Genomic DNA, 12865 nt, shown 5'->3' with positions numbered 1-12865 from the left:
AGCACAGGCTCCGGACGCACAGGCTCTGTGGCCATGGCTCACAGGCCCAGCCGCTCCGCGGCATGTGGGATCTTCCCGGACCAGGGCACGAACCCGCGTCCCCTGCATCAGCAGGCTGACTCTCAACCACTGTGCCACCAGGGAAGCCCCCCCATGACATCTTAATACAGTAACTTTTTTGTGAAAAATAGCTACTTTCTAAAAAAAAATTTTAGTGAGAAGAATGATACTGTTTTACATTTTTGCAAATGTCTTTAATGTCTAGCTTAATAGAAGATAGCTGGATTCACATATCTGCTTCTGCATTCAACCTGTTGTGATAATCCCTTGTCATATAGCTTCTGGAAAATTCTAATCTATGTATATAAGTTCTTGCAGACCACCTGAAAGGGTCTCAGGGGTGCCTAAGTTAGAGATTGAAAACTGAGTTAACTTTACTCATTTGGAGTATGTTGGTATGAAATGGAATCTACTGAAAGATAGTATAAGGTAGTGGAAAGAGCATGGGTTTAAATTAAGAGGTCCTGAGTCAAAGGTGAACTTAGTATTGGGTTGGCCAAAAAGTTTGTTTGGGTGTTTCCATATCTATGGAAAAACCTGAACGAATTTGGCCAACCCAATAACAGCTTTGTGACCTGGGACAAACTACTGTACTGTTTTTTGTTGTCTTCCTTTGGGATTAGGTGGATACTAGATATCTCCCTTAATGTCTTAATCCTTTCAGGAATCCTGGAAGGTATTAGTGTTGTTTTGTATAAGGAGGAAGCAGGCAAAGAGACTGTTGGCCCAAGGTCATAGAACTAGTTGCAGGGTCAGGATGTGAACCCAAACTTTAATAATATTTCCACTATACCATATTGCCTCCCCATTAGGAAAAATGGCAGATATATTACCCCATAGGCATTTCCCTACGGATGTTCTCTGATTTGTCAGTGTCTTTATTTTTATTTATTTATTTTTTAAACATCTTTATTGGAGTATAATTGCTTTACAATGGTGTGTTAGTTTCTGCTGGATAACAAAATGAATCAGCCATACATATACATGTATTCCCATTTCTCGTCCCTCTTGCATCTCCCTCCCACCCTCCCTATCCCACCCTTCCAGGTGGACACAAAGCACCGAGCTGATCTCCCTGTGCCATGCGGCTGCTTCCCACTAGCTGTCTATTTTACATTTGGTAGTGTATATATGTCCATGCCACTCTCTCACTTTGTCTGAGCTTCCCCTTCCCTGTGTCCTCAAGTCCATTCTCTATGTCTGCGTCTTTATTCCTGTCCTGCCCCTAGGTTCTTCAGAAGCATTTTTTTTTTAGATTCCATATATATGTATTAGCATACAGTATTTGTTTTTCTCTTTCTGACTTACTTCACTCTGTATGACAGTCTCTAAGTCCATCCACCTCACTGCAAATAGCTCAACTTTGTTTCTTTTTATGGCTGAGTAATATTCCATATTATATGTGTGCCACATCTTCTTTATCCATTCATCTGTCGATGGACACTTAGGTTGCTTCCATGTCCTGGCTCTTGTAAATAGTGCTGCAATGAACATTGTGGTACATGACTCTTTGAATTATGGTTTTCTCAGGGTATATGCCCAGTAGTGGGATTGCTGGGTCGTATTGTAGTTCTATTTTTAGTTTTTAAGGAACCTACATACTGTTCTCCATAGTGGCTGTATCAGTTTACATTCCCACCTACAGTTCCCACCCAAGAGGGTTCCCTTTTCTCCACACCCTCTCCAGCATTTATTGTTTGTAGATTCTTTGATGATGGCCATTCTGACCGGTGTGAGGTGATACCTTATTCTAGTTTTGATTTGCATTTCTCTAATGATTAGTGATGATGAGCATCCTTTCATGTGTTTGTTGGCAATCTGTATATCTTCTTTGGAGAAATGTCTATTTATGCCATATGTGCCAGACCCACAGCCAGCATCGTTCTCAATGGTGAAAAACTGAAACCATTTCCACTAAGATCAGGAACAAGACAAGGTTGCCTACTCTCACCACTATTATTCAACATACTTTTAGAAGTTTTAGCCACAGCAATCAGAGAAGAAAAAGAAATAAAATGAATCCAAATGGGAAAAGAAGAAGTAAAACTGACTGTTTGCAGATGACATGATACTATACATAGAGAATCCTAAAGATGCTACCAGAAAACTACCAGAGCTAATCAATGAATTTGGTAAAGTAGCAGGATACAAAATTAATGCACAGAAATCTCTTGCATTCCTATACACTAATGATGAAAAATCTGAAAGAGAATTAAGGAAACACTCCCATTTACTGTTGCAAGAAAAAAGAATAAAATACCTAGGAATAAACCTACCTAAGGAGACAAAAGACCTGTGTGCAGAAAACTATAAGACACTGATGAAAGAAATTAATGATACAAACGGAGAGATATACCATGTTCTTGGATTGGAAGAATCAACATTGTGAAAATGACTATACTACCCAAAGCAATCTACAGATTCAGTGCAATCCCTATCAAACTACCAATGACATTTTTCACAGAAGTAGAACAAAAAAATTTCACAGTTTGTATGGAAACACACAAGACCCCAAATAGCCAAAGCAATCTTGAGAAAGAAAAACGGAGCTGGAGGAATCAGACTCCCTGACTTCAGACTATACTACAAAGCTACAATAATCAAGACAGTATGGTACTGGAACAAAAAGAGAAATATAGATTAATGGAACAGGATAGAAAGCCCAGAGATAAACCCATGCACATATGGTCACCTTATTTTTGATCAAGGAAGCAAGAATATACAAAGGAGAAAAGACAGCCTCTTCAATAAGTGGTGCTGGGAAAATTGGACAGCTACATGTAAAAGAATGAAATTAGAACACTCCCTAACACCATACACAAAAATTAACTCAAAATGGATTAAAGACTTAAATGTAAGGCCAGACACTATAAAACTCTTAGAGGAAAACATGGGCAGAACACTCTATGACATAAATCACAGCAAGATCCTTTTTGACCCACCTCCTAGAGAAATAGAAATAAACCCAAAGTAAACAGGACCTAATGAAACTTAAAAGCTTTTGCACAGCAAAGGAAACCATAAGACGAAAAGACAGACCTCAGAATGGGAGAAAATACTTGCAAACGAAGCAACTGACAAAGGATTAATCTCCAAAATATACGAGCAGCTCATGTAGCTCAATATCAAAGAAACAAACAACCCAATCCAAAAATGTCAGTGTCTTTATTTTTTTTATTTTTATTTTTTTTAGCGGTACGTGGGCCTCTCACCGCCGTGGCCTCTCCCATTGTGGAGCACAGGCTCCGGACGCGCAGGCTCAGTGGCCATGGCTCATGGGCCCAGCCGCTCCGTGGCATGTGGGATCTTCCCGGACCGGGGCATGAACCCGTGTCCCCTACATCGGCAGGTGGACTCTCAACCACTGCGCCACCAGGGAAGCCCAGGTGTCTTTAAATTGTAAAGTTTAGAACTAGTTTTTTGGTTCTCATGTAAAAGGATTTTATTTCCTTTTGTAGTCATATTATATCACTGACCCATTAAATTTGAACTTCATTAACATTCTAAAGTTAGTTATTAATTCATTCAATAAGTATTTTTGAGTGTCTACTGAGTACCAGGCACTGGAATTACGAGTGAACAATTTTGACAAAGTACCTGCTTTTATGGAGCTTATATTTTTATTCTCCCTCAATTAGAACACAAATAATCACATTAATATAGAATATCAGATAGTGACAAGTATAGAAAGAAAATTAGAGTAAAATTAAAATTGTGATAGTTGGGATGGTATATACTGTTTTATATAGTGTGGTCAGGGTAGGACTCTGAAAGAATGACGTGTGGGGAATCCTGAGAGAAGTAGGGATCAAGCCCTGGGGAAATGGGGATGGGGTAGTTTGATTACAGAGGCCTTGAGACAGGAACATTTGAAGGAGGACTGAAGTGGTTGCTCAGGGGGACACATGTTAGGAAATGAGGTCAGAGAGGTGGTGGGATAAATGATTGCTGGGGAAAGGAGAATATGTATAGGGCCTTGGAGGCCACTGTTAAAACATAGCCTTCACTTTAAGTTGAAAACCTGACTAGTTGTATGACCATTAAAGAAACTGGATCAGTAGTTTAGAATTTTCTCACCAAGAAAACACCAGGCCTAGTTGATTTTTACACATGATTTTTAACAAATGAACATTTAAAGTATGTATAAGTTTAATCTCTTTGTGAACTATTTGATAGTGTATATAAAAAAGGAATGTGTTCCAGCTCATTATATTATCTTTCAAGGAAAGTAAGGGAAAATTACAGGCCAGTCTAACTCATGAACATGTTTGTAAAATATTAAAGTTTTTGCCACTCAAATCCAGCTATCTGGTACTACAGTATTAGCTATCCAAAACCTTAATCTATCATTACCAAGTTGGGTTTATTGCAGTAATGTATGGTTGGTTTAAGATTAATAAATCTAATAACATGTTTCCATCACATTAACAGATTAAAGGAGAAATGAGATCATTTTAGTAAATGTCTGAAAAACAGCTGATAAAATTCAGCATCCATATATGATGAAAACTTAACTAGAAATGGAAGAGAGCATTGTTAACCTGATATAGAGTATCTGCAAAAAGGGCAGAGCACACATCATACTTAGTGGAGAAATGTTGAAAGTATATCCCCCTCTTGTATTATTTTGAAGCAAATCCCATAAATACTTCAATATGCATCTCTGAAAGATGGAGTCTTAACCTGAAAATAGTTAATCTGTTTCTTAATATCAGCAAATATCTGGTGTTCACATATCTTTTTGTCTCATAAATGCCTTCATTTTTTACTTCAGTTTGTATGATTCAGAAACCTTAATAAGATTGACATTGTAGTTGGTTGATGTCTCTAAAGTCTATGAATCTGTAATTTCCCTCTTTTTCTATAATTTTGCATCTTTTTATATATTTTCCTTTGTCACTTGATTAAGAAACTAGGTTGCTTTATTTAGTTTCACAGAGTCTGGATTTTGCAGATTGCATCTCCGTGGTATTATTTGACATTTTCCTCTGTATTTTCTATAAACTGTTAGTGGGACTAGAGGTTTGATCAGATCCAGGTTCAATTATTATTAATTTTTTTTGGCAGAATGTTTATTTTTTTTAAAAAGAAACTTATTAGCCCCTAAAAAAAATTTACCTTAATGGAAAGTGTATGAAGATACCATTGTGCAACTCTTACCATTTGTTTAATGCTCAGTTACATAAGATACATAGAATCATTATTTTATGTCATTTTCCATTATTCTAGATACCTTCATAATCAAAGTTGTACTGTAACTAATAGGGAGAGGGTGCTATCTGCATGTTTGCACTGTGAATATACGGAAGCTTGACTTATAGTTCTTTAGAACTTAGGCCTTCTATCGTTATGGTTCTAGAATTACTGGACTTTTGACCCACTAGTCACTGTATTTATACTCTGTATGCTCCTTTTTCATTTAAAAAATATTATCACTGAAGTTACTTGAATTTAATGTCATGTTGTACAGGTGTCTGTAATGAGTTCATTAGGAAAACTGTTCAGGGAAATTATCCCTTATTGTTCTCAAGATTTAATTTTAAAAAAGGAAAAGTGATGCTGTAGTTTAGGGCAGCAAAAAGGTTATGTTTGATAAGTTTCTCTTTGATTGCTGAAGGTGAATGAAAATTATCATTGTTAAGTATGGAAATTAATATAATGTGCTGAGTAAGAACTGACATAAATATCACTATTAATTTTTTTAAAAAATGTGACATCAAATTTTCTTTTGGAAAGGCCAAAATAAAGTTTGATCATGTGAGTCAGGATAACTTGGCTTGCATTACCATCAAGATAATACTTTACTGGATTATACTTATCAAAACACTGAAGTATAAATTTGGTAATTTGTATAATACACGTGTGCTTTTTCCCTGTGGTGCTTTTTACTTTATTTCTTTTTCTGCGATCATTATTTGAATCAAAATTCTTAACCTCTTTTTGTTTTAGGGAACTGTTTTGAACTAATAGAGGCTTTAACCAGACTATTTTTCATCATTAATCTGTTTTATCAGGTTAATTGCTATTCAGTATTTTGCTTGGTCCTGACACCTAGGCAGCAATTTCTTGAGATACTTACTTCCTAGTTGAAGACTCTTTATTCCTTTCTTTTTTTTTTTTTTTTTTTTTTTTTTTTTTTTGCGGTACACGGGCCTCTCACTAATGTGGCCTTTCCGGTTGCGGAGCACAGGCTCCGGACGTGCAGGCTCAGCGGCCATGGCTCACGGGCCCAGCTGCTCCGCGGCATGTGGAATCTCCCTGGACCGGCGCATGAACCCATGTCCCCTGCATCGGCAGGCAGACTCTCAACCACTGCGCCACCAGGGAAGCCCTTCCTTTCTTATTATTTCATTTCTAATGGGATAGCCTATTTGGAAAACTAGAGTGGGAAGAAAGCCCTTAGGATGATGTCAAAGCCTTGGAGAGAACTTTATAACCTGTTTAAAAAGATTTCTTTTCAGTTGGTCTTTGTGTATTTCTACCCATAACAAAAGAAGGTAAAAAGCTGAAACCCTAAAAATGTTTCCTTTTGAAATGTTTAGAAGTATTTGGAATTATAGCCTAAAATGAGATTTTAGAGTCTTTCGCAAAGCATGAGTAATGGAAAATTGACTGTACTTGTTAATAACCTTATGAGAGAAGTCACTCTTATTGGAGAATTTGTCTAAAAATAATGTACTTGAGTAGATGTATGTAAACTAAGCCAAAAAGATGATTGCTAAATTAGATTTTCCAAAGACTTAGCTCCATTTTGCTGGTGTAGTTTTGAATGAGTAATGTGTTAAATTTGTTATTTAGAACAGAACTTTTAGCAAGTTTTAAAGAAAATTCTAAAACTTTTTATTGAAGTACCGGTGTAGATATAGAAAAGTATACAAATTGCAGGTGTACAGCTTGATGACTTTTTATAAACTGAACGTAAACATATAACCAGAACTCAGATTATTAAACAGATCATTACCAGTATTTCCCATACTTTTTGTGTCCTTTGTAATCATCATCCTGACTTTGAACAGCATAGATTAGTTTTTCCTGTTTATTTTATATAAATGGAATCATATACTGTATATTCATGGTGTCTGATTTCTTTTGCTCAATGTTATATGTATGAGGTTCATTCATTTATTCTCATCCTAGAGTATCCCATTGTGTAAATATACTAAACTTATTGATTCTACTATTGATGGGAATTTGGGTAGTTAAGGAAATTTCTCTTTAAGTTTCAGACCTTTTTTTCAGGTAGCTGTTATCCCTGCCCAGAAACTGTAGATGTGAAGTGCAATTGTGGTAATACAAAGGTGACAGTACCCTGTGGCCGAGAACGTACCACAAGACCCCCCAAGTGCAAAGAGCAGTGCAGGTTAGTACAAAGCTCTGTACAGACTTATATCTGGTGTCTTACAGATTTAAAGTCATACCGATTTTGCATTTTGTTAGTATTTTCAATTTTGCTTTAATGTTCTAAAATATTAATATTCACAGTATGCTCATTCTGTGTGGAATTAGAAGGTATATAAATAGATAATTGCACTTTAGATATAATTGTTCAATGATCAAAAGTAATTTTAAAAATTGTACTTTATGATTTAGTCGACCACCAACTTGCCATCATACAAGTCAAGAAAAACATCGCTGTCACTTTGGCTCTTGTCCTCCATGTCATCAACCTTGCCGAAAGGTTTTGGAGAAATGTGGTCACTTGTGTCCTGCTCCATGTCATGATCAAGCATTAATAAAGCAAACTGGCAGGGTAAGGGAACAGTACTGTTAAGACATAATGCATTGCTGTGGGTCATATTTTCTTAATTTTACTTAGTCATTTCAACAAGCAATGATTAAGTACTTATTGGGTATTAAACACTGTGATAGGAGCTGGGGTATAAGGTAAATAATACTTGGTTTTTGTCTTAAGAAATTCACAATATAGAAAAGGAGAGAAACCAATAAACAAATATTTGCAAGTACAGTGTGATAGTCATGTTATAATCATCATACAGATGAGTTTGTCAGTCTTCCTTCATATACTGTAGTTTAGGGTTATAAATATCTCCTGGTTTCCTCAAAGATTCATTCACGTATTCAGTGAATATTTATTGAATTCTTACTATGTGTTAAGCATTCTTCTAGGTGCTGGGGAGACAACAGTGAACAAAATAATGGAGATTAAATTCTGTTGGTGGAATTTGGATTTTACAATTCTGTGTTTTATTCTTTTGGCTTATGAGAAGTGAAGGAGTCTATACTGCCTTTGTTCTGTCATTTAAAAACTGGAATCTGGCTCAATTTTTAATATAAACGTGTTAGAGGGGAACAATCTGATAGAGTTTAAGGATGTAATAAAATATTTCAATAAGCACAATTTGTTGAGTACTTGAAAAAATTTCAACTGGCTTGAGCAGAGGATTCGTGGAACTGTTTTCTTAGATCCTGAAATCAACCATATGATTTAACCCCTCTGACTTAAAAATTGTTATTTATTTTACTTGTAGCACCAGCCTTCAGGCCCTTGGGAACAGCCATCTGAACCAGCATTTATTCAGACTGCATTGCCTTGTCCTCCATGTCAAGTGCCTATTCCTATGTAAGTATTAGAATTTTAGCTTTAAAAAAAAATCTTTTGACATAGTTCAAAGTGTATCTTGAGAAACTTCTCCCTTTTTTCTTTCTTCAGTTCATCATTATTTCGGGCCTAGCCTATAAAGTAGTCTGTTTCATTCTTTTCCAAATATATTTTGTATACTGCTTAAAACGCTCCTCTAGATATCTTTTTTGAGTCATTTTCCCCAGCTAGAGTTTGATGGGTCAGTATAGCTACGCCTACTCTCTTTTGGTTACTACTGTTTGCATGGATAAATGGACAAATTCTTAGAAACACACAGACTACTGAAACTGAATCAAGAAGAAGTAGAAAATCTGAATATACCTAGTAAAAAGACTGAATTAGTAACCAAAAACTTACCACAAAGAAAACCTCAGGACCAGTGACTTCACTGGTGAATTCTACCAAACATTTAAAGAATTAACACCAATGCTTCACTAAGCAGGGATATTTCCTGTCTCATTCAGTGAGGCTACTATTTCCCTGATAATAAACCAGAAAAAACATCACAGGAAAACTGCAGACCAATATCCCTTTTGAATATAGATGCAAAAATTCTTAACCAGATGCCAGCAGACTGAATCCAGCAACATGTAAAAAGATTTATACATCATGACCAAGTGGGGTATATCCCAGAAATATGAAGTTGAATCAATATCAATCATTCATTCATCAGTCATTGATTCAAATCAATCACTGTTAATACTTTATCAATAGAATAAAGGACAGTTGATAGATGCAGAAGAATATTTGACAAAATCTGACATGCTTTCTTGAACACTCAACAATCTTGGGATAAAAGAGAACTTCCTCAACCTGATGAAGAGCATCTATGAAAACCCACAGTTAACATCACACTTAATGGTGAAAGTTTAAAGCTATCCCCCTTAAGATCAGGAACAAGACGAGGATGTCTATTCTTCCACTTCTATTCAATACTATATTAGAGGTGCTAACTAGAGCAATTAGACTAGAAAATGAAGAAGTAAAACTATTTGTATTTTCAGATGACATGATCATGTATATAGAAAATCCTAAGGAATCTTCACAAGTTATTAGAGATATTAAATAAGTTCAGTAAGTTTATAGGAAACATGATGAACATAAAAAAGTCAATTTTTAATTTTTTTTAATTTATTTTTATTTTTTGCAATACGCGGGCCTCTCACTGTTGTGGCCTCTCCCGTTGCGGAGCACAGGCTCTGGACGCGCAGGCTCAGCGGCCATGGCTCACGGGCCCAGCCACTCCGTGGCATGTGGGGTCTTCCCGGACCGGGGCATGAACCCATGTCCCCTGCATCGGCAGGCGGACTCCCAACCACTGCGCCACCAGGGAAGCCCCAGTCAATTTTATTTCTGTACGCTAACAGTGAACAATCTGAAAATTGAACTAAGGAAACAGTTCCATAAGAAGAACAAACGTTTTGTTTATTTAACAAATTTAATAAAAGAAATCCAAGATTTGTACACTGAGAACTATAAAACATTGTTGTCAGAAATTAAAGAAGACCAAAGACTATAGTACTGGCATTCAGATAGACGTAAAGATCAAGGGAATAGAACTGACAGTCCAGAAATAAATCCATACACTTATGGTCAATTAATTTTTGACAAGAGTGTCAGAATAATTAAATAGGGGAAAGAATGCTTTTCTCAACAAATGGTATTGGGACAACTGGATATTCACATGGAAAAAAATGAACTCAGACCCCTACCTCACAACATACATAAATAGTAACTCAAAATTGATCAGAGGCCTAAAAGTAAGAACTAAAACTATTAAACTCTTAGGAGAAAACATAGGTGTAAATCTTTGTGTCCTTGGATTAGGCATTGGTTATTAGATATGACACCTAAAGCATAAGCAACAAGAGAAAAGATAAATAAATTGGACTTTATGAAAATTAAGCCAGAGGACATTATCAAGAAATTGTGCTTTAAGGACACTATCAAAAAATTGAAAAGATAACCCACAGAATGGTAGAAAATGTTTGTAAATCATATGTCTTGTATATTATCCAGAATATATAAAGAATTCTTAGACTGAGAGACCAAAAGACAATCCAATTTAAAAATGGTCAAAGACTTAGAATAGATATTTCTCCAGAGAAGATCTACAAATGGCTAGTAAACACGTGAAAAGGTGCTCAATATCATTAATTAGAAAAATGTAAATCAAAACCACCAAGAGATACCATTTTACATCCACTAGGAAGGCTAAAATAAAAAAGACATATGATGTGTTGGTGAAGATATGGAGAAGTTGGAACCATTATACATTGCTGTTAGGAATGTAAAGTGGTGTAGCTACTTTGGAAAACAGTTTGGTAGTTTCTCAGGAGACTAAACATAGAGTTACTGTATGACCCAGCAATTTTACTCTTAGGACTATGCCCAAGAGAACTGAAAATATAGATTCATAAAAACTTGTACATGAATGTCCATAGCAACATTATTATTAATAGCCCAAAAAGTGAAAACAATTTTTTATCAACTGATGAATGGATAAACAAAATGTGGTATATCCATACAATGGAATATTATTCAGCTATAAAAATCCATGAATTACCGACACGTTTACATATTACGTGGATGAACCTTGAAAACAGTATTCTAAATGAAAGAAGCCAGACACAAAAGGCCACATGCTGTTTGATTCCATTTATATGAACTGTCCAGAGTAGGCAAATCCACAGAGACAGAAGGTAGAGTAGTGGTTGCAGGGGCTGGGGATAGGAGACTGTGGGGAGTGACTTCTAGTAGTTTCAGGGTTTCTCTTTGGGTTATGAAAATATTCTAGAATTAAGTAGTGGTGATGGTTACACAACCTCGTGAATATACTAAACTCCTCTGAATTGTACTCTTTAATAAAAAGTATACATTTTATGGTATGTGAATTTCATCTCAGTTTTAAAAAGGAGAAAAACATATATGAAGATCCTTCTAATTCTGATAGGATTTTTCAGTGACATGTCTAACAAAATTATTATTGTAAAGGATATATTAAAAAATACTACTTGTCGCATGAACTATCCAGTTAATATGATTTCTTATTAGAGTACAGTGTTCCTGTTTTCTTGACCTCTTGTTTTAAAAATAACATTACGTTTAATGATAATTTGGCCATGTGATAAAAGAATTCTGAACATGTGCATATAACACATATAATATGTGCTGTATCATTTAGGGTACCTTTTGTTTCAAGTAACAAAAACCCTAAATAAAAAGCGACATTGTTATGCCTTGCACAGTTAGACTGGAGGGAGAACTGCTGCTTCATGGTTGGTTAATCTGGTTGATTCAGTGATTTATCGTCAAGGGCCCGGATTCTGTCTTTACATTTTATCCTCAGTGTGTCCTCTTCGCTCTCAGGCTACTTGCCCTTCTGGTAAACTTCCCATCCAGTTAGTGAAGTTTCCAAAGGGAGAAATGGACACTGTTTAAGCCTTCAATCATCATTTTCTTCTTTATTTAAAGACTGAGGAAACCTTTCCCAGAAGCCCCATAGTAAAACTCTTCACATTTCACTGGCCAGAATAGGATCACAAGACAATTGCTAAACCAGTCCCTTGAAAGGGAAATGAAATATTTGTTTTGTTTCTTTAAATAGACTTTTTTTTTAGGTGATTTTTTAGGTTTGAAGGAAAATTTCACATAAAATACAAAGAGTTCCCATATGGTCCTGCCACACACACGCAGTTTCCCTTAATATCTTACATTAGTGTGGAATTGTACTCTTTAAAAGTATAAACTTTATGGTATGTGAATTTTATCTCAGTTTAAAAACCAAAAACATATGTATAAAGATCCTTCTAACTCTGATATAATGATTTTTCAATGGCATGTATAACAAAATTATTATTATGAAGTATATGTTGAAAAATATTATTTGTCACATGAACTGTCCAGGTAATATAATTTCTTTGTTAGAGTAGAAGTTTTTACAGTTGAGGAGCTGATATTGTTACATTATTATTAACTAAAGTCTATAGTTTACCTTGGTAAAGTTTTACTTTTTCGGTTGTATGGTCCATGAGTTTTGATAAATGCATAATCTCACGTATCCACCATTACAGTACCATACAGAATAGTTTCACTGCCCTAAGAACGTCCTGTTCATCCCTCACCTCCCCAGCCCTCAAGCCTCTAGAAACTGTTGGTCTTTTTACTCTATAGTTCTGCCTTTTTCAAAATGTCCTATAGTTG

At 35.6% G+C, this 12865-nt stretch overlaps 1 protein-coding gene across 10 annotated transcripts in view; it reads left to right on the top strand.

Annotated features, from left to right (window-relative positions):
- The window catches only part of NFXL1 (nuclear transcription factor, X-box binding like 1), a 56193-nt gene that overhangs the window by 18957 nt on the left and 24371 nt on the right, over window positions 1–12865 (top strand). For all 10 annotated transcript variants that reach the window (XM_082609132.1, XM_082609133.1, XM_082609125.1 and 7 more), the window contains 3 exons: window positions 7300–7420; window positions 7651–7810; window positions 8550–8641. In XM_082609132.1, the coding sequence (XP_082465258.1) occupies window positions 7300–7420; window positions 7651–7810; window positions 8550–8641 (373 nt within the window). The remainder of the gene's footprint in view (window positions 1–7299; window positions 7421–7650; window positions 7811–8549; window positions 8642–12865) is intronic.

Source organism: Mesoplodon mirus (assembly GCF_964341445.2).
Source record: "Mesoplodon mirus genome assembly, chromosome: 2".
Lineage (NCBI taxonomy): Eukaryota > Metazoa > Chordata > Mammalia > Artiodactyla > Ziphiidae > Mesoplodon > Mesoplodon mirus.
Note: the sequence above shows the minus strand (reverse complement) of the source record. Positions and strands in the feature narration are given on the sequence as shown.